Source organism: Lissotriton vulgaris, chromosome 5 (assembly GCF_964263255.1).
Source record: "Lissotriton vulgaris chromosome 5, aLisVul1.2, whole genome shotgun sequence".
NCBI lineage: Eukaryota > Metazoa > Chordata > Amphibia > Caudata > Salamandridae > Lissotriton > Lissotriton vulgaris.
This window is the reverse complement of record NC_141693.1, coordinates 1,927,543,950-1,927,564,141: the sequence shown is the minus strand read 5'-3', so window position 1 is coordinate 1,927,564,141 and position 20,192 is coordinate 1,927,543,950. Positions and strand designations below refer to the sequence as shown.

At 46.2% G+C, this 20,192-nt stretch overlaps 1 protein-coding gene across 15 annotated transcripts in view; it reads left to right on the top strand.

The window, feature by feature from the left end:
* TNXB (tenascin XB) overlaps window positions 1-20,192 on the top strand; it is a 743,838-nt gene that overhangs the window by 233,990 nt on the left and 489,656 nt on the right. For all 15 annotated transcript variants that reach the window (XM_086924531.1, XM_086924530.1, XM_086924535.1 and 12 more), the window contains exon 2: window positions 13,615-14,105. In XM_086924531.1, coding sequence (XP_086780657.1) covers window positions 13,667-14,105 — 439 coding nt within the window. In that variant the 5' untranslated portion in view covers window positions 13,615-13,666. The remainder of the gene's footprint in view (window positions 1-13,614; window positions 14,106-20,192) is intronic.

The following is a 20,192-nucleotide window of genomic DNA, read 5'->3' as shown; positions in this document are numbered from 1 at the left end:
TCCGCCAGTACCGCCAGTGGAGTCATAAAGATGTTAAAAAGGGTCGGGCTAAGCTCCGACCCTTGAGGGACTCCGACCTCCAACGGCGGCACCTCGGCAGAGTACGGGGGGGCCCAGACCACTTGTCGACGATCCGCTAGATAGGATCTAAGCCAGCTCAACACCGTCCCTCCGAGACCGATCTCATAGAGTCTACTCAAGAGGGCCTCATGGGGGACGGTGTCGAAGGCCGCCGACAGATCTAACATCACCAGCATAGCTCTTCCACTTGAGTCAAGAGCTTCCTTGATGGCTTCATTTACTTCCAAGAGAGCGGTCTCAGTGCTCAGATTGGAGCGGAAGCCTGACTGGGTGGGGTGGAGTAGACCATGATCTTCCAGGAAAGAGGAGAGCACGTGCTTCTCCACAATCTTTGCTAAACTAGGTAGCAGAGATATTGGTCTATAGTTTACATGCTTTTCCGGATCAAGGCCAGGTTTTTTCAGGAGTGGAACAACCATTGCCTTTTTCCAGGCCGGCGGGACAGTGCCACCCTTCAAGGATAGATTGAGAACAGGATTTATTAAAGGGTTCAAAATCTTGGCATTACTAGCTAGAAAGGTCGCCGGACATGGGTCCAATGGAGAGCCTGATTTGATCCTGAGTAGGAAATCCAGAGAAGTAGATGTAGACAGAACTGGAAACTCCGATAAGACAGGACTGAGTTCAGATGAAGAGGACGAAGGATTACAATCAGTGAGAACTGAGCTGAGGTCAGAGGGAGGGAAAGATTCTTGAATCAGTTTGATTTTTGTAGTGAAGAAATTCGCCAGCTCATTTACCCAAGATTCAGAGAACTTGTGCTGAAATGCACTGGCTTTGGGAGAGACAAACTCCTTGACAATAGTGAAGATTTCTTTACAGGAGTTTGATGCTGACTCAATTCTGTTGGAAATATTGTTATTTTTTGCCTCCAGAATATCGGCGTGATAGGACTTAATAGATGATTTGTAGGCGGACTTGGCTTCCGCATCGTATTGCTTTCGCCAGAGTCTTTCGGCTAACTTACAGTTACGCCGAGCCAAAGCAAGAGACTCTGAGAACCATGGCGCCGAGCTACGCTTGGTGGATGAGCGAGGCATAGAGAGTGGAGCAAGGTCATCTAGCCTCTCAGTCAGCCATTTCTGTAAAGTATCAAGGTCACTCTCCAAATGACCTGATAGAATGCAGGGATGTTCCTGATATGCTTGAGCAAGGCTTTCAGGAGTGACTTTATGGTATGGCCTACTGGGGTGCCTAAGATGGTTAGAGTTTGTACAGGATGGTTTACTTCTGCCCTGAATTAGAAAACAGATCAAAGAGTGGTCAGACCAGAGAACAGGGATGGGACAGGTCATGATAAGGGTGATGGTGGATAACACTTGATCCAAAATATGACCCTTATCATGAGTCGCACTTGACACGTAGGGAGTTAGACCTAGAGGGGCGGTGATGTCATTGATTTTGATTGTATCACTGTCTAACTCAACATCCATGTGAATGTTAAAATCCCCTAGCACTATACAGTGTTCAACCTTCAAGCAAAGAGTGGTGATAGCTGATTGAAACTCATCAAAGAAAAAACCCCGCAGGCCAGGAGGTCTATAAATCAGGAGCCCAGAGAACGATTGATGAGGGGACAAAGTGATGGAAAAGGCAAGGGATTCGCATCCAGAAATAAGCAAAGATGGTACGACTGCACAAGTGAAAGATCTTTGAACTACAAGTGCAACCCCTCCGCCCTTACCCAGTGATCTATCCTGTCTGTAAAGTATATAGTCCGGAGGAATGGCTGTAGCGATATCCGGGTTGGAGGACTCATTGAGCCAGGTTTCCGTAAGCATAAGACATAATGGTTTTTCAGATGTCAACAACTCAAAAATGTCTAAGGCGTGCCTGTGCAGAGAGCGGGTGTTAAGTAATAGGCACTTGAAGTTGTTAATAGGGGGTATATGAGACCCCTCAGAAGCCCAGTAAATATTAGGGTACCACCCACAGCCAGGACAGCAGCATTTACCGTTATAGCGGCCAGGAAAAACATGCCGACGGGTGTCGATAATAGTCCTGAAGGATAATAGATCCGCTGCGGTGTAAGTGAGCCTGGAGCCAACGCCCCCTGCCGCGCCGTCCGCTGCCGAGACGCGGACGGGCGCAGACGGGCAGGACTCTGGCACGACTCCGGCGCAGGTCCGGCGCGTCCGCTGCGCGGAGACATCACTATCCGTTTTTAAAGCGCTGCTAGAGCGCGTCACCAGCCCGACCCACACCCAATATGGCGGCCAAAAAACGAAGGACACAGCCCTCGGCGTCAACACTCAGCCGAGAGCTGGAGGAAGGCAAAGGGAGGGGGGGAATAAGCACAGAGCGCCAAGGAGCGCTAGGAAGTCCCACACACTTAGTAAAATCAAGTCTGTCGAACGAACTGCAGATATCTTTAAAATAGTGCTCTCTGACAAACTGTAAACCAGGCCCTGACTATTAAATAAAAAAAAAAAAATTCTAGTTGGCCTCCCCAAAACGTTCCCAATCCAGGATTAATAGTACATATATCCAAACTGGGACATGTAACAATCTGATCTTTTTGACCCAATTAGGACGTTTTAAACAATAATGGCATGTGCGTGCATAGACTATAATACTGTAACATTTCACTCCACAAGCCAAATCCATTCTTGCAGCAAGTAGCCCAAAAAACAACATAAAACACCCTAATCAGCATCCAATGGTTACTCTGATTTAAAAGTATATTCTGGCCCCAACTAGAATTAAAGCACACACACACACACGCACACCCCAAACAACAACCATCGCAGCACACAACCAAACATATATACTCATAGCATTAAACAACTCAGACCATTGATTATCCTACTCAATCAGAGAACAAACAGCGGTCTGGCATCTGGGACTGAACCACAGAGACGTGGGTGTGCAGGTAACCACCACCGATAGCGCTGTGAGCCCATACTTATGGCAATACAGCACTGTCCAAATCTCTAAAACAAACATCATTTCATTCACACCAGTTTGAGTTCAAATGTTCCTGTGTGTCTGGCGAAATTCTGGAACTACGAACTCTGGACTACTTGCAGTGGCTTTGACACACTATTCAGCATTGTTGCTTTGGGAATACTTTCAATTTTCCACACTGAAATGCAGTGTTGCGTTGATAATGCTCTGGTTTTAAGGAGGTTGATTATGCACACTAAAGCACAGTATTGCATTGGTAGTGCCGTGATGCTGACATGCCATAGTGCAGTGTTTCTTTGGTAATGATGGGGCTCAGGAGGTCTAACGAGCAGTATTCCAGGGGTAATGTTCTTAATTTTGCACACTAAAGTGCAGTCATGTTTTGGTAATGATGTGGCTTTGATAAACCATTGTGCAGTGTTGTTTTGGCAATGTTGTGGCTTCGATAAACCATTGTGTAAACCATTGTGCAGTGTTGTTTTGGCAATGTTGTGGCTTCGATAAACCATTGTGTAAACCATTGTGCAGTGTTGTTTTGGGAATGTTGGGGCTTCGATAAACCATTGTGAGGTGTTGTTTTGGGAATGATGTGGTTTCGATAAACCATTGCGCAGTGTTTGTTTGGGAATGTTGTGGCTACGATAAACCGTTGCGCAGCGTTGTTTTGGGAATGTTGTGGCTTTGATAAACCGTGCGCAGTGTTGTTTTGGGAATGTTGTGGCTTTGATAAACCATTGCGCAGTGTGGTTTTGGGAATGATGTGGCATTTATAAACCATTTCACAGTGTTTTTTGGGGAATGATGAGGCTTTGATAAACCATTGCGCAGTGTTTTTGGGGGAATGATGTGGCTTTGATAAACCATTGCGCAGTGTTTTTGGGGGAATGATGTGGCTTTGATAAACCATTGCGCAGTGTTTTTGGGGGAATTATGTGGCTTTGATAAACCATTGCGCAGTGTTTTTGGGGGAATGATGTGGCTTTGATAAACCATTGCACAGTGTTTTTTGGGGAATGATGTGGCATTGATAAACCATTGCGCAGTGTTTTTGGGGGAATGACGTGGCATTGATAAACCATTGCGCAGTGTTTTTTGGGGAATGATGTGGCATTGATAAACCATTGTGCAGTGTTTTTGGGGGAATGATGAGGCATTGAAAAACCATTGCGCAGTGTTTTTTGGGGAATGATGTGGCTTTGATAAACAGTTGTGCAGTGTTTTTTGGGGAATGATGTGGCATTGATAAACAATTGCGCAATGTTTTTTGGGGAATGATGAGGCATTGATAAACCATTGCGCAGTGTTTTTGGGGGAATGATGTGGCATTTATAAACCATTGTGCAGTGTTTTTTGGGGAATGATGTGGCATTGATAAACCATTGTGCAGTGTTTTTTGGGGGAATGATGTGGCATTGATAAACCATTGCGCAGTGTTTTTGGGGGAATGATGTGGCATTTATAAACCATTGTGCAGTGTTTTTTGGGAATAAAGTGGCATTGATAAACCATTGCGCAGTGTTTTTGGGGGAATGATGTGGCATTTATAAACCATTGTGCAGTGTTTTTTGGGAATAAAGTGGCATTGATAAACCATTGCGCAGTGTTTTTGGGGGAATGATGTGGCATTTATAAACCATTGTGCAGTGTTTTTTGGGGAATGATGTGGCATTGATAAACCATTGTGCAGTGTTTTTTGGGGGAATGATGTGGCATTGATAAACCATTGCGCAGTGTTTTTGGGGGAATGATGTGGCATTTATAAACCATTGTGCAGTGTTTTTGGGGGAATGATGTGGCATTGATAAACCATTGCGCAGTGTTTTTTTGGGGAATGATGTGGCATTGATAAACCATTGCGCAGTGTTTTTGGGGGAATGATGTGGCTTTGATAAACCATTGCGCAGTGTTTTGGGGGGAATGATGTGGCTTTGATAAACCATTGTGCAGTGTTTTTGGGGGAATGATGAGGCATTGTTTTTTGGGGAATGATGTGGCTTTGATAAACCATTGCGCAGTGTTTTTGGGGGAATGATGTGGCATTGATAAACCATTGCGCAGTGTTTTTGGGGGAATGATGTGGCATTGATAAACCATTGCGCAGTGTTTTTTGGGGAATGATGTGGCATTGATAAACCATTGCGCAGTGTTTTTGGGGGAATGATGTGGCATTGATAAACCATTGTGCAGTGTTTTTTGGGGAATGATGTGGCTTTGATAAACAGTTGTGCAGTGTTTTTTGGGGAATGATGAGGCATTGATAAACCATTGCGCAGTGTTTTTGGGGGAACGATGTGGCATTTATAAACCATTGTACAGTGTTTTTTGGGGAATGATGTGGCATTGATAAACCATTGCGCAGTGTTTTTGGGGGAACGATGTGGCATTTATAAACCATTGTACAGTGTTTTTTGGGGAATGATGTGGCATTGATAAACCATTGCGCAGTGTTTTTTGGGGGAATGATGTGGCATTGATAAACCATTGCGCAGTGTTTTTGGGGGAATGATGTGGCATTGATAAACCATTGCGCAGTGTTTTTGGGGGAATGATGTGGCATTGATAAACCATTGCGCAGTGTTTTTTGGGGAATGATGTGGCATTGATAAACCATTGCGCAGTGTTTTTTGGGGAATGATGTGGCATTGATAAACCATTGCGCAGTGTTCGAGAAAGTTCGAGCCCTCGAGAAAGTCTGGAGAAGGGAACCGACACCGGACAACAGGACCTCCTTCAAACTTGCCACCCGGAAACACCACCAGCTGATCCGCGCCGCCAAGAAAACAGCATTCAAGGACCGGTTGGACAACAACGCACACAACTGCAAGGAACTCTTCAACATCGTCAAAGAGCTTTCCAACCCCAGCGCAGGAAACAACGACATCACCCCATCGCAAGACCTCTGCAACTCCCTGGCTTCATACTTCCACAACAAGATCACGGACATACACAACAGCTTCAACAACCAACCAACGCACACCATGACCGAACAACCACCCCCCACCACCACCCTCCACGCCTGGACCCCGATCAGCACCGAAGACACCATCCGCACGATGAACTCCATCCACTCCGGATCACCGACCGACCCCTGCCCTCACCACGTCTTCAACAAAGCCGACGCTGTCATCGCACCCCACCTGCGAGACATCATCAACACATCCCTCGACACCACCATCTTCCCCGAGAGCTGGAAACACGCCGAACTCAGCGCCCTACTCAAGAAACCAACAGCGGACCCCACCGACCTCAAGAATTACCGCCCCATCTCGCTCCTCCCGTTTCCAGCCAAAGTCATCGAGAAGACCGTCAACAAGCAGATGGCCGCTTTCCTCGAGACGAACGGATCCCTCGACCCCTCACAGTCCGGCTTCCAAGCCAACCACAGCACCGAGACCGCCCTCATCGCCGCCACCGACGACATCCGAGCCCTGATGGACAATGGAGAAACAGCGGCCCTCATCCTCCTAGACCTCTCCGCGGCATTCGACACGGTCTGCCACCGCACCCTAGTACGGCGCCTCAGCAACGTCGGAATCCAGGACAAGGCGCTGGAGTGGATCACCTCCTTCCTCGACGGGAGAACACAGAGAGTCCGCCTACCACCGTACAAGTCAGAGGCCACCGAAGTCATCTGCGGCGTCCCCCAAGGATCATCTCTGAGCCCCACCCTCTTCAACGTCTACATGAGCCCCCTCGCGGCCATCGTACGCAAACACAACCTCAGCATAATCTCCTACGCCGACGACACCCAGCTGATCCTCTCCCTGACCAACGACCCCGCCGCCGCCAGAGCCAACCTGCACGAAGGGATGAAAGAGGTAGCCGAGTGGATGACGACCAGCCGCCTGAAACTGAACTCAGACAAGACGGAGGTCCTCATCCTGGGCTCCTCTCCCTCCGCCTGGGACGACTCCTGGTGGCCTCCCGCCCTGGGCACCGCACCCAAACCGACAGACCATGCACGCAACCTGGGCTTCATCCTGGACTCCTCCCTCTCCATGACCAGGCAAGTCAACAACGTCTCCTCGGCATGCTTCAACATCCTACGCATGCTACGGAAGATCTTCTGGTGGATCCCCACCGAGACCAGGAAGACCGTCACCCAGGCCCTCGTCACCAGCCGACTGGACTACGGCAACGCCCTCTACGCCGGGACCACCGCCAAGCTCCAGAAGAGACTCCAGCGGATCCAGAACGCCTCAGCCAGACTCATCCTCGACATCCCACGAACCAGCCACATCTCCGGACATCTGCGAGACCTTCACTGGCTCCCCGTCAACAAAAGAATCACCTTCCGCCTCCTCACCCACGCACACAAAGCCCTACACGACCAAGGCCCGAGCTACCTCAACAGCCGAGTCAACTTCTACGCTCCCAAACGCCACCTCCGATCAGCCAACCACGCCCTCGCCGCCGTCCCCCGCATCCGAAGAGCGACTACAGGAGGAAGGTCCTTCTCCCACCTGGCCGCCAAGACCTGGAACTCCCTCCCGACCGACCTGCGCCTGACCCAAGACCACCTCTCCTTCAGGAAGAAGCTGAAGACCTGGCTGTTCGAGCAGTAGCGGCTCCCCCCCCCCCCCAGCGCCTTGAGACCCCACGGGTATGTAGCGCGCTTTATAAGTGTCACTGATTGATTGATTGATTGGTTTTTTGGGGAATGATGTGGCTTTGATAAACAGTTGTGCAGTGTTTTTTGGGGAATGATGAGGCATTGATAAACCATTGCGCAGTGTTTTTGGGGGAACGATGTGGCATTTATAAACCATTGTACAGTGTTTTTTGGGGAATGATGTGGCATTGATAAACCATTGCGCAGTGTTTTTTGGGGGAATGATGTGGCATTGATAAACCATTGCGCAGTGTTTTTGGGGGAATGATGTGGCATTGATAAACCATTGCGCAGTGTTTTTGGGGGAATGATGTGGCATTGATAAACCATTGCGCAGTGTTTTTTGGGGAATGATGTGGCATTGATAAACCATTGCGCAGTGTTTTTTGGGGAATGATGAGGCATTGATAAACCATTGTGCAGTGTTTTTTGGGGAATGATGAGGCATTGATAAACCATTGCGCAGTGTTTTTGGGGGAATGATGTGGCATTTATAAACCATTGCACAGTGTTTTTGGGGGAATGATGAGGCATTGATAAACCATTGCACAGTGTTTTTTGGGGAATGATGAGGCATTGATAAACCATTGTGCAGTGTTTTTGGGGGAATGATGTGGCATTGATAAACCATTGTGCAGTGTTGTTTTGGGAATGCTCTTAATTTTGAATACTAAAGTTCGCTCCTGCTTTGGTAACGCTGCGGTTTTGACATACTGTGGTACAGTTTTATTTGGTAATGATGTGACAAGTAAGATTTGTGTTTTTAGCCTTCTTAAGTGTCCATGGGAGCCGTTAGGTGATTTCACGACCCTTCTAGGAAGGAGCTTCGACTTCAGGAAGTGGCCCCATGGCACTCTAAAGGTTCTGTGTTTTTAGAACCCGGGTCATACGGGCTCAAAATCTTCTATGTGAGATCTTTCATTTATCATCACAAGAGGTCTGACTTTGAGCACCAGCAAGATAAAAACATACATCTTACTAGTGCATCCTATTCCAGGGTGAATTAGGGAACTTATTACCAGTCCTGAAGAATTGCCACTTACTTATTAGGTTTAGGAACAACAAGGGGCCCCAATTAAGTCAGCATAGGACCTCGGGGAGCATACTTTATGAAACAACAGCGGTCCCATGCAAGTGATTCAATACACGACAATGAATATGGACGAGATCAGTACCATATTTAGAGTGACATGTCCAGCCGGACAGAGGTCTTCAATTTTTACTCAATTGACAAATTTACATTTACAAAAGGATTACCTTCAACAAATCACCAGTGTGGGGCACAAGCCTGTACCCAAACACGGTCGGATCAAATACAGAAGGTGACAAAGAACAACAGGGCTTTTAAGGCAAAAGCAAGGTTTTCTGTAAGAATTCAATGTACAGAAAAATCACAAGGGCACCATTACATATACACAACATATAAATCATAAGTTTTTTGTATATGGTGCACAACAAGTCGACGGCGTTTCGATCCCACTTTTAAATCATGGGGACCATCATCAGGACATTAATTAATGCCTTATTGTTTTAAGCCTCGTAACTCCCGGGTATGGATTACCCGGGAGTTACGAGGAGCAGTGACCTTGACAGCCGGTGGACGCCAGGAAGCCATCCACTGCACCGTCTGACCCGGTTGCTCCTGGCCCCGCGGAAATTGTTAACAGGCAACGCGGCTTCCGTGTACTTCGCCCGACTGTGGGCAGTACTCGCCTCAACCGGGTACCTATCAAGGTCACTGCTCCTTGTAACTCCCGGGTAATCCATACTTCCCGGCATTAGAGGCTTACAGAAAACCTTGCTTTTGCCTTAAAAGCCCTGTTGTTCTTTGTCACCTTCTGTATTTGATCCGACCCTGTTTGGGTACAGGCTTGTGCCCCACACTGGTGATTTGTTGAAGGTAATCCTTTTGTAAATGTAAATTTGTCAATTGAGTAAAAATTGAAGACCTCTGTCCGGCTGGACATGTCACTCTAAATATGGTACTGATCTCGTCCATATTCATTGTCGTGTATTGATACTTACTTATTAGAGCATATTAGGCAGGAAGCATGTTGGCCTTCTCACAGAAGTTAGGGTTAATTATTCCCCTTCTGGTGCATACATGTTTTTGAACATTGGCCGGAATTTCATATAGTATGAAATATTTAACCCCTAGCCAATTTTAATCAACTTCCGACTCTACCACAACGTCTCCAGAACTTAGTTAAAGGCATCACTCCACTGCTTGGCCAACACTGGACAGAGTAAATAAAAGATCTCCAGTAAAGAGCCCCCGAGAAGGGCCTGCCGGGTATTGCAGTGCGCGCGCCCACCGAGGAGCACAGCCCAATGATGAAGCATGCCACTTTGGTGGGTGAGGGCCAGTGCACCCTATAAAGGATACCCACCTTCCTTCTGACTTTCATAGTTTACATTGGCACCAGTGACATGTTAATAAATCACGGAACAGCAGTACTTAATGGTTGATAATTAGTTAATGTAGGGACGACATGCGCTGGACTGCTTAATCTCCTCCCCATCCCCTCTTGTATTTGTGAATACTGTGGTTTTGACATGCTATGTTTTGTTTGGTGATGGTGTGGGTTTGAAAATCCGATGAAAAATATTCCTCTTGAAACACTGTGGCGCAGGCACAGTATTGAACAGTATTGCACTGGGAATGGTGTGGCTTTGAAACACTAAAATGAACTATTTCTTTGGTGATGTATTACATTTGACACATTAACCTCTTCGCTGCTGATGACGAGCTCAGCTCGTCATCAGCCACGGTAGTCGTGTGCTGATGATGAGCTGAGCTCATCATGTAAAACGGCTCTTTGAATTTTGCCGCACACAGCGGGTAAAGCCGCTGCAGCGATGCGGTTAAAAAGCAGCAATTCCTTCTTGAAAGCTTTAGTACATTATGATATGCATTACGTTTTACTGTTTCTCACCACAGCTTGGTAGATGCATATGAGTACAGCTTTCCATTCTAACATATGACAAAAGAACAGGGAAGTTGGGTATTTATTTTGGTTTCAAGCAATCGCCCTGATCCCTGGTTTAGAACCGGAAACAAATTCTGCCCACAAATAACTATATACTATACCACATGTATTTTCTCTGGGGAATCAACTGGATTACTCAAGCCACTCATAGTGAAGGCTGGTGATCTTTGAGAGTGGGGGGGGGGGGCTAACACTTCCCCCAAATTACAGCGAGTCAACTAGACATCTTCTAGGGCTGTTCACAGAGGTCCACCCTCAACTCCCAAAGAAATATGAAAACAAATGAAGTCTAATAGTGCATTTTAAATCATAATTTCCACATAAAATTGTCACAAAGCAATTGACTGTGAAGGGGCTCCCATTAAATACTCAAGCACTTTCATGGTGTCCGACTGAAGTCAGATGGACCCATGGAGCAGACCACATTTTTTCAAAATATGCTATAAGTGCCCCATATGTCAATAATGTCTTTCAGTGTGTCAGGACCAGTACTCTGCTATGGGTGCCCCCTTATGTCAAAACTAACCCAAAAGAAGCCAGCGGTAGAATTTGGCATCCTTATGCCAGCAATTGCCTACAGTATGCCAGTGGCAACATTTTTCATGGATGCCTTCCACATACCACGGTGCCTCATATATGAAAAATTAACTCCAATATGAGATGGTTAACATTTTGTCATGGTTAACTGGTCCTTGCCTTCCATATGACATGGCTTTGCCCCTCTAAGGCCAAGGAATACCTCTCATATGGCAGTGCTAGTAATTTGTTTTAGGTGTCATGTATATTAAGAATTACCTTCACTATGCCAACACGAGTAAGCCAAAAATGACCTCCAGCATGACAGAGCCAGTCACAAACTCACAGTCTCACACAGTCATGCACTCTTACATACTCGCATGTTCAAAAACTGTCTCAGTCCGCCACACGCTCATGCTTATGCATATCACAGGCTACTGACATGCTCATCTGCATGCTCACTTACTGATTTACGCTTACATGCTGTCTCCCTTAGATGTTAACCGTCTCATTCCATTGCTCATAAACTGTTTCACTGGCATGTTCACTCGCATGCTCACTCACTCTTAGTCTCAATCGCACTCACTCACACTGCCTTGCTCTCTCTCACTCATACACATTCAACCAAGTATACATTCATATCTTATGTGGACACAACACGCAAAAGCATTTTTTACTGACCCTTAGCAGCCTGCATAGGTATTGCTTCAGCTTTTAAGCTGCCCCTGATCGATAGACGCTGCGGACAGCACACATCTCCTTCCTGGTCAGAGTATTCGCCTCAATCTGAAAGTGGGAGCCTGAAAAATGTCCAGATCCATGATGTTGCACTAAGCCAGGCAGCAGCTCTTGGCACCTTGCTTTTTTACCCCATCCTTTTCTGACTTGTCAGACAATTTGGAGAGCACTGATTGATGTGTAGTCCGGCGCACTGCCGGAATGAATCCCAATGCATCATTGGCTACCTTTACCTCTGGCACTTCTGAGCGTCACCAGAGGGGATCACCCTGAGAGGTGGCAGACCCCTGAGGAAAGGGCTGAGAGTTTGCTAAACCTGAAAAATCAGTTGGATGGTTATGCAAGCGTGTTCAATAGCACACTCAAGCCATCACACTGATTTCACATTGTTTCAGACCAGTTCACCCTCGCTCACAGCAAGGACTGGCATTTTAGTTGATTATTTAGAATAGTTGACTATATAAGTATAGTTGAAAAAAGGGCAAAAAAAGAGAGGGTGGAGCTCCAACGTCCATTAGTAAGCTGCCATTGGCCATGCTGCCAAAGATGAGATAGGGTACTCCAATGAGAACAATGCACCTCTATGGGTGAGGTGAATACCTATAATTACTCCTCAATATTTATCATCTAACATAACACTATTTAAAGAGAAGACTGGCTATTTAAACACTGCCCTCATGGTGCCCAACGAGGAGGCGCCCAGCATCATTACATTTGTATTGTCTGCTCTATTTAATCCTTGTGGAGTGACCTGACATAACACTATTTAACCCCTCCCATGCTCGTGATGGAACCGTTCCGTCACGAGCCTCGGGTGGGCTGTGCTCGTGACGGAACGGTTCCGTCACGGCCCGCTCGCCGCGCCTGCGCGGTGCGAATTCCGCGTCTGCGCTGATGTTCTAAAGAGCGGGCGGGGCCGTGACGGACCCGTTCCGTCACAAGCACAGTTCCCCCACAGGCCGTGACGAGGCGGTTCCGTCTCGAGCACGGGAGCGCCGCGCTGCCCCGCCTTCCCCTTAGCGCTGCGCCAGAATAGCCGCCGCAGCGAAGAGGTTGAAGAGAAGACTTGCTATTTAAACACTGCCCTCATGGTGCCCAACGAGGAGGAGCCCAGCATCATTACATTTGTATTTTCTGCTCTATTTAATCCTTGTGGAGTGACACGCAAGTCTGGGCTGAACACACGGGACACAGATATACCCCACCACGATGGAGGTCAGTTGGATGGTACTGAGGCCCATATCACCCCATTAGAAGATAGGCTAATCCAGCACCTGAGCACCAGATCACTATTTGTTTATAGTCACATTCATTATTTGCCCCCACGGACAAGTAATAGCCCTGGGGACTGTGCCAGGCACAGAAGTATTGGAATTATTTCACTAATTCTATTGAGAACTATGTACAATACTTACAGCTTTATACTCAATGTATCTAGCAAAGAGTACTGTAGAACTGGCTGATGCAGCTTTGAAACATAATTCTTAGGGGATTCCCTTTAACCTGCTGAAGAAGTATGAGCTCACCTGCTGGGTTCGCTCAGTGCAATACGGGGATGGTATTGAGAAATGTTAAAGGCCCCATTTCTGTAACGATCACATGATTTCTAAAAATGGAGTAACAACCAGGGAGTCTGGCAACAATACCAGGTGATAATAGTGAAGAACTCCTGAAACAATAATGTAATATTCCTGTAGTCATCTTGTGCTATGCGATACCATGCGTAAATCTGGACTCTAACCTATATCCCTGTCTTTCCATCCCCTGCAGAGACCTTGGCCATTTGATTCAGTGACGTACAGTGAGTTCCTCAGCATCTTGAATGATGGCGAGCCCGGCGCTCACCGTCGCCCTCCTCCTGGCCGCAATGCAGCTTGGTCCCGCGAGCGCCGGCCTGTTCACCAAGCGCTTTCGCCTGCCACGTGCAGCCGGCGCCAATGCCACGTTCTTCAGCCACGTGTACAATATCAGGATGCCGCGCTGTGATTCCTGCGCAGCTGACGTAGCCGTGCCCACCGCGGCCCTGCAGGAGGCGCGAGGCGAGACGACGCAGCAGCAGCTGTACGAGCACACCCTGGAGGGCGAGCAGCAGATGGTTTTCACCCACCGCATCAACATCCCGCCCCAGGCCTGCGGCTGCCCCAACGCTGACACCATGCAGAGGCTGCTGAAGCGCCTCGAGGCGCTGGAGGCGCAGGTGGCGACCTTCAGAGACCAGTGCCCGGGCGGGACCTGCTGTGCAGCGACGCAGGCCGGAAATGGTAAGTAGCTTGGGTTCTTGAAGAAATTTTTACAACATCATTGACATGAGTGGAGAAAGAGAGTTTTATGTCAAAGATGACTCCCAAGTTTCTGACAAAAATAGTGAGGTTGTGAGGCCAAAGTTTGGGGGACAGGTAGAGGTTATAGTCTTTAGTTAACATGCTTAGTGAGGTTGTGAGGAGGCCAACGTTTGGGGGACAGGTAGAGGGTAGAGTCTCTATTTGACATACTCAGTGAGGTTGCGAGGAGGCCAAAGTTTGGGGGACAGGTAGAGGGTAGAGTCTCTCTTTGACATACTCAGTGAGGTTGCGCGGAGGCCAAAATGTGGGGGACAGGTAGGTTACAGTCTGTCAGTTTTCATGCCACGGTGGCATCGTTTACCATCCATTTATGCACTTTAGTGATTCAGCCGAGGATTTCTCCACGACTTTCGGGGACCCTCAAGATTTTTAGGTGAATCTGAGTTGACTCAGCATACATATAATGATCAACATTGCAGTTCGTGAGGGTCCCTGTGAGGAGGGCCATGAAAGTGTTCGCAAGAGAGAGAAAAGATCACTGTGGGATGCTGCGTTTCAGATTTAGATTTTTGATGCAAGTGAAACACGATTCATTTGGTGAAAGCAGTTGACTAAGATCTAAACAATGAAGAATAAGACCTGTAAGACTAAAGGAGAACAAAAAGGAGAATAAGCAATCTTGGGTCGACCACATCAGAACTACAGAGGGATCCCAAAAGATTAGTTCACAGCTTCCATCATTCTCTGAGGCAGAGAGTTATTTTTCTCTGATGTTCAGAGCTGCTGACTTGGTTTCTCTCTGAGATCAGAAGCCTGACTGAAAGTCGGGGAGGATATTGTTCTCTGAACAATCCTAGTGATGAGAGGTGACCACTGTGTCTAGATTTTACCCATGGTGTGGAGGCTAGATAGTGCTCTGTAGCTGGCAAGCACCTGAGGGTCTGTGGAGTGTTTCTTGAAGAGAGGTCTAAAACCTGTGTTTGAGTAGGTTGGGGGCATCCCCAGTCAATAAAAATGCATTTACTAATCTGGGGATGATAGGTTAAAATGCAGATTGACAAGGTTTATTGGTTTTTGCACTGTAGATATAATTCAGTAACCGCTGGCTTGAGTTTGTCAATTTCCTCTCTCACTAGAGTCAGTGAATTTCCAGAAGGTCTGTGGTTATGAGAAGATCTGGACGCCTTCTGTGGCGAAAGAGGATAGAGACACGTTGACTAGGAGCTTAGGGCCAGGTGTTTCCCCTTCTGTGTCTATGGGAAAATGTGTTCATACATATGGCCCTTAGTGATTTTATCACTAAAGAAAGCCAGGAGTTCACCAGCATGTCATTGTGACTGTGGCAATAAGGAGGTAAAGTAGGGCGTGGTTTCCTCCCGCTTCGGCAATAGGGGTGCATTCAGAGTAGGATGAGTGCTTGGTGTTATGCAGCACTGTTGAGATTTGCAGCTATGTTTCTCCAGTATGGCGCCATTTAGTGGCAACCCAGCTCTTTATATGCCATTATTACACACAGCGACACCTCTAATCAACTGCCCGGATATTTGGACAAAATATTAAGTCGAAATATTGTGTGTACAAATGATAGTGTCAAATATATATCGAGAATAAGAATATTGTGAAGGTAGGTTTCGATGGGTATGCAAACTTTTACAATTCTTAACTCCTTGTACCTTGAGGATATATATATATATATCTTCAAGGTACGTATATGAGGAGTTAAGAATAGCAGATCTATACTTATCTATTTAAACTTAGCTTCTTGATATTTTCACCCTCGAAATTTTTGACACAATATTCTGTCCACACAATATCTGTGTCCTCGATATTTTGTCAGTGATGTCTGTAAATTCTTCTGCACCGTTTCCTTATGTTCACTATAAGACATCACACATGAATGTCATTAGACATTTTAAGTGCACTATCTTTAGTATTTGTCTCGTCTCTAGGCACTGATAGCAGATGCTAATTATTGCCCACAAGTACTTATTCCTTGACTCTCAAAATAAAAAAGCTGAAAAACCAAGCAGCAGGATTTAATCATGTGACTGTCGGGTGATACTCAGAACTTTACAATGCACGCATTGGCCATCTGTATTTCCTCTACCCCTATAAGAAGCTTCTAATTGTAAATATAGATTTTCAAAAACATTATATTTCTAAAGGTAATCAGAATGTGTCCGGGTCACCAACCTTAAAGCTTTGGAAGCATCAGGTCTCACACCAGAGCTTAGGCCACCTAGGGAATACTGGCACCTGTACACATGCCCATCATAGAATTAGGAATATCATGTTCTCGGGTCCACACTGTCATTTCCATCTCCCTGCACATGCTGATTCTTCCACAGGTGTTTAAGAAAGACAAGGGAACCCAGAAGGTATGCCATAGGGACCTTGGGCAGTATCATGTTTCAAAAAACAGTGGTCCCTACTCGTGGACACAATGGTATACTAAACTGATAATCAAACACCTGATAAGTGTTATGTCTTTTGTCAAGCCGGACAAGGAATTTATTTAACAATTCTCTTAATAAAACAGAATGAGTACATTAATACCAAGTGGGCACAGCCGTGACCCACAACATTCAGACAAAACAACGAACAGAATGGTAAAAGGAGCAAAGCAAAAATATGTCTGTGTACTTGTAGTCAGTGTTACAGACAAAGATTGTTATAACCACACCATTGCATTTCACAATATTTTAAATGTCATATTGCACAAGGGGATTTTTTGGTCAACGACGTTTCGATGCCTTAAGTTAAATGAGGGGCATCATCATCAGGACAAGATTATAGTCATTGTTGTCTTTAAATATTACACTGCCTTTTAACGCAATTGCGTATTACAACAGGCAATGCATCGGATCAGCGGATACCGCGAACAATGGAGGAATCGGTACTGCCTTGTCCAGCGAGGAGAGTCGTCTGGATCGGGAGCGCATTACAGTAGTTGAGCCTTGAAGATATAAGTGCCTGGACTACTGTTTTCTGGAGGGCTGAGGGAATATAGGGGAGAACCTTCATAAGAATTTTCAGAATGAAAAACAAGAGGATGTAATATGATGGCCCTGCTCTTCAAAGGAGAGCTTAGTGTTAAAAATCATTCCCAGATTTTTGGCTTTTACACTGGAGAGGGAGCCTGACAAGGTCACCAGTTGGAAGACCAGTAGGTGTGCAGACTTTACCTATTACTTTATGTGGAGACTCCTGTGGCTCCTTTGGGGTAGAGGGGGGAAGCCCACGCAACCCTTTGTTGCAGTTCATCCGTGTCAGTGCTGCCGCCGTCCTAAGTACCCCGGAGGAGCAACAGTAGTCTCCTCATAAAGTTATAGGTAAAGTCTGAACCTATAACAACAGCGTCACAGAGAGATTCAATGAGCTCAGTGACGAAGAGGGGCAAGTGAATCGATTTACTCTCTTTGAGAGACTCGACAAACAAGTCGCTCTCACGTCGGTCCTGAAGAAGGCCCCTTAGCCCATAAGGGCATCCAAGGGCCCAAACATGTCGACCAATCACGATTTCACTTTAGGTACTGTGGTCCAATAACACATCCATATAAGCACCATTTCTGTTTTTAGTTTTACCCCTTTCCTGCATAATAACATACAATACACAGGAACAGAGACAATTTTAAACCCACTTTTTTGCCGCACCACGTTTCACTCACTTCTGTCATAAACCAGATGGTCTTACTCCAAGTGGAGGAAAATAGATCGCCTGGAGAACCAGAAGCTCTGCGAAGAAGCCCCCATGATGCAACAACTCACCTAAAGCACAGGGCGGAGAACTAACATATAGTGCAACTGAAGCTAGTGTAAATGAGGATTTTGTTAAAGAAACCCTTAAGATCCTGGAATATTAAGACATGTGATTAATTCCCTCTGATTATGACAATAACCTTATCTAAGCTGAATGCATTTCTGCTTCTCTCTCACTCTATATTCAAGATGAGGATAACCTCCAAAGCCACCACAAACTGCAACCCTGCTTATATGGATGTAGAGTTCGTCATCTTTGGTGGCTCTCTGCAAATCGCAGCAATATGGATACAAAGAAGTGTAAAAAAAAAGGAAGGCAACAGGCCTTTTACATCCATCTATGCACCTAGGATCTGAAACAACTTGCCATATGCACCAAAACCACCCTAACCCTGCTCCAATTCAGGAAAGATTTCAAGATGCAATCCTTTAAAAACACTAACCCCCAGATTCATCATTGTCATGTTTTTTTGCGAGTCCTTAATAGCGATTATTAACCTCATGCGCGCTAGCGGAATTCCTCTCCTGCGCTGAGATTTTTTAAATCGCATGTTACGTGACGAGCTGGGCTCGTCATCAGCGTGCGAGGAGGCTACGCCATGACGAGCCCAGCTCGTCATCAGTGTGGAAGGGGTTAAGGAATGGCTATTAAAGACTGGCAAAACGGGATTCATGTAGAAATCGCAATTTTTTTGCGATTTCTACAGCTTCCTTATTTGCGATTCGCTAATTGCTAATCGCAAATAAGGAATGACTCCCCATTCATTCCTATGAGCCTAAAGGCCCATAGGAATGAATGGCGAGTCATTCCTTATTTGCGATTAGCAAATAGCGATAGATTGGTTAAATGCAATTATTCGCAATTTAGCGATTTTAAGAATTGCGATTTTTGCATTTGGGATGATGAATCCCAAATGCAAAATAGCGCTCGCAAAGGGCCAGATTCTCAGAATCTGGCCCTTTGCGAGCCGATTTCGGCTTCATGAATCCGGCTGTTAATGATGATGCAGCAACCAGCTACATCTCAAACCACTTACTGACGGTGTCATTGCCTTTGACCCTGTACTGCGCCTCTCTGCTTTTGGCTTGGTGTGTGCTATCAAAAATACCAAATACATACTTACATGCACTACTACCAGCTTCACCTCAGTCAGCATTTTCACCAATGTCATTCCTTTAGAAGAAATTAAATTATTTGCATACAATAAATAGTAGGGCATGGCTTCTGCTTTTAAAGCCCATGATTCGCTGTATCTCCGAGCGGCATTACAAATAGCGTTTTATGATAATGCAGACATTGAGGAATAACTGCAATTTTTTCATCACCTCTGGATCTACAAATCAAACCAAATAGCGGCCAGAAACCAGACAAGCTTTCCATTAGACGCAGAGCATCACCTACACATTATATATTTCCAGCCTTTTTGCAACAGCAGTGAAGGCAAATAATTAGTCTTCACCCGACCTCCAGGAAAACTAGGAACAGAAAACAAGGCTCTTTCCAGATTTACTCCAGTTTAAAAGGCCTGAGAGGTAGCGTTCATCAATCCCCTGAAGGGTCTTCAACTCTGTTTTTCTAAGTCTGTTTCAAGTGTTTCATTCACGTAACTAGGCAGCTGATCGGTGAAACTGTGTGCTCAAATCGCAGGAGTCTCATTCATGTGGACGAACAGCGACTGGCCCTATTATGAAAATTAGGAAAAACATATTTCGAGAACAAATACAGTTGACAGGCTCCTGGGATTGAGGGGGGGAAGCAACTTTTCCCAGATTAAATTCTTCACTAGTCCGATAATATTTGGCAGCCATGGTTGGTGCAAGGATCACCCAAGAAACAAATAAAAAGCGCACAGCTGCTCCCTGTTCATTTCCGTCCAGATTCCACCCACCCTTCCACCATAGAGTGCTCTGTTCCAGTCCCATCTCTTTTTTGTTTACCGCCAGTTACTGTGCTTCTTGATCCGTTTCATTTGCTGGACCCGTCCCAATTTGTGAAGCTGTGAAGGAGTCACCATAAGAGCCTCCTAAACTCAGGGTTTCTCCAGCAGAACTCCCTGAGTAGCTGCGGGCACAGAATAGACCTGATGTTCAGCAATTCCACCATGGTTATTAGCAGCCTTGGCCCCATGGGCTAGAAGAGCTCAGGCAAGGTCACACCAGTTTAGTTCACGAAGTAACTATAATCTACGATCACACACATAAACCAGTTCATTGGCGATGTGGGAATGCAGAGTGGAGATTAGTAATAAAATCTACAAACCTCGTGGTGTGACTAGTGTGACCAGCTGTAACTGCTTGGGGTCCTGC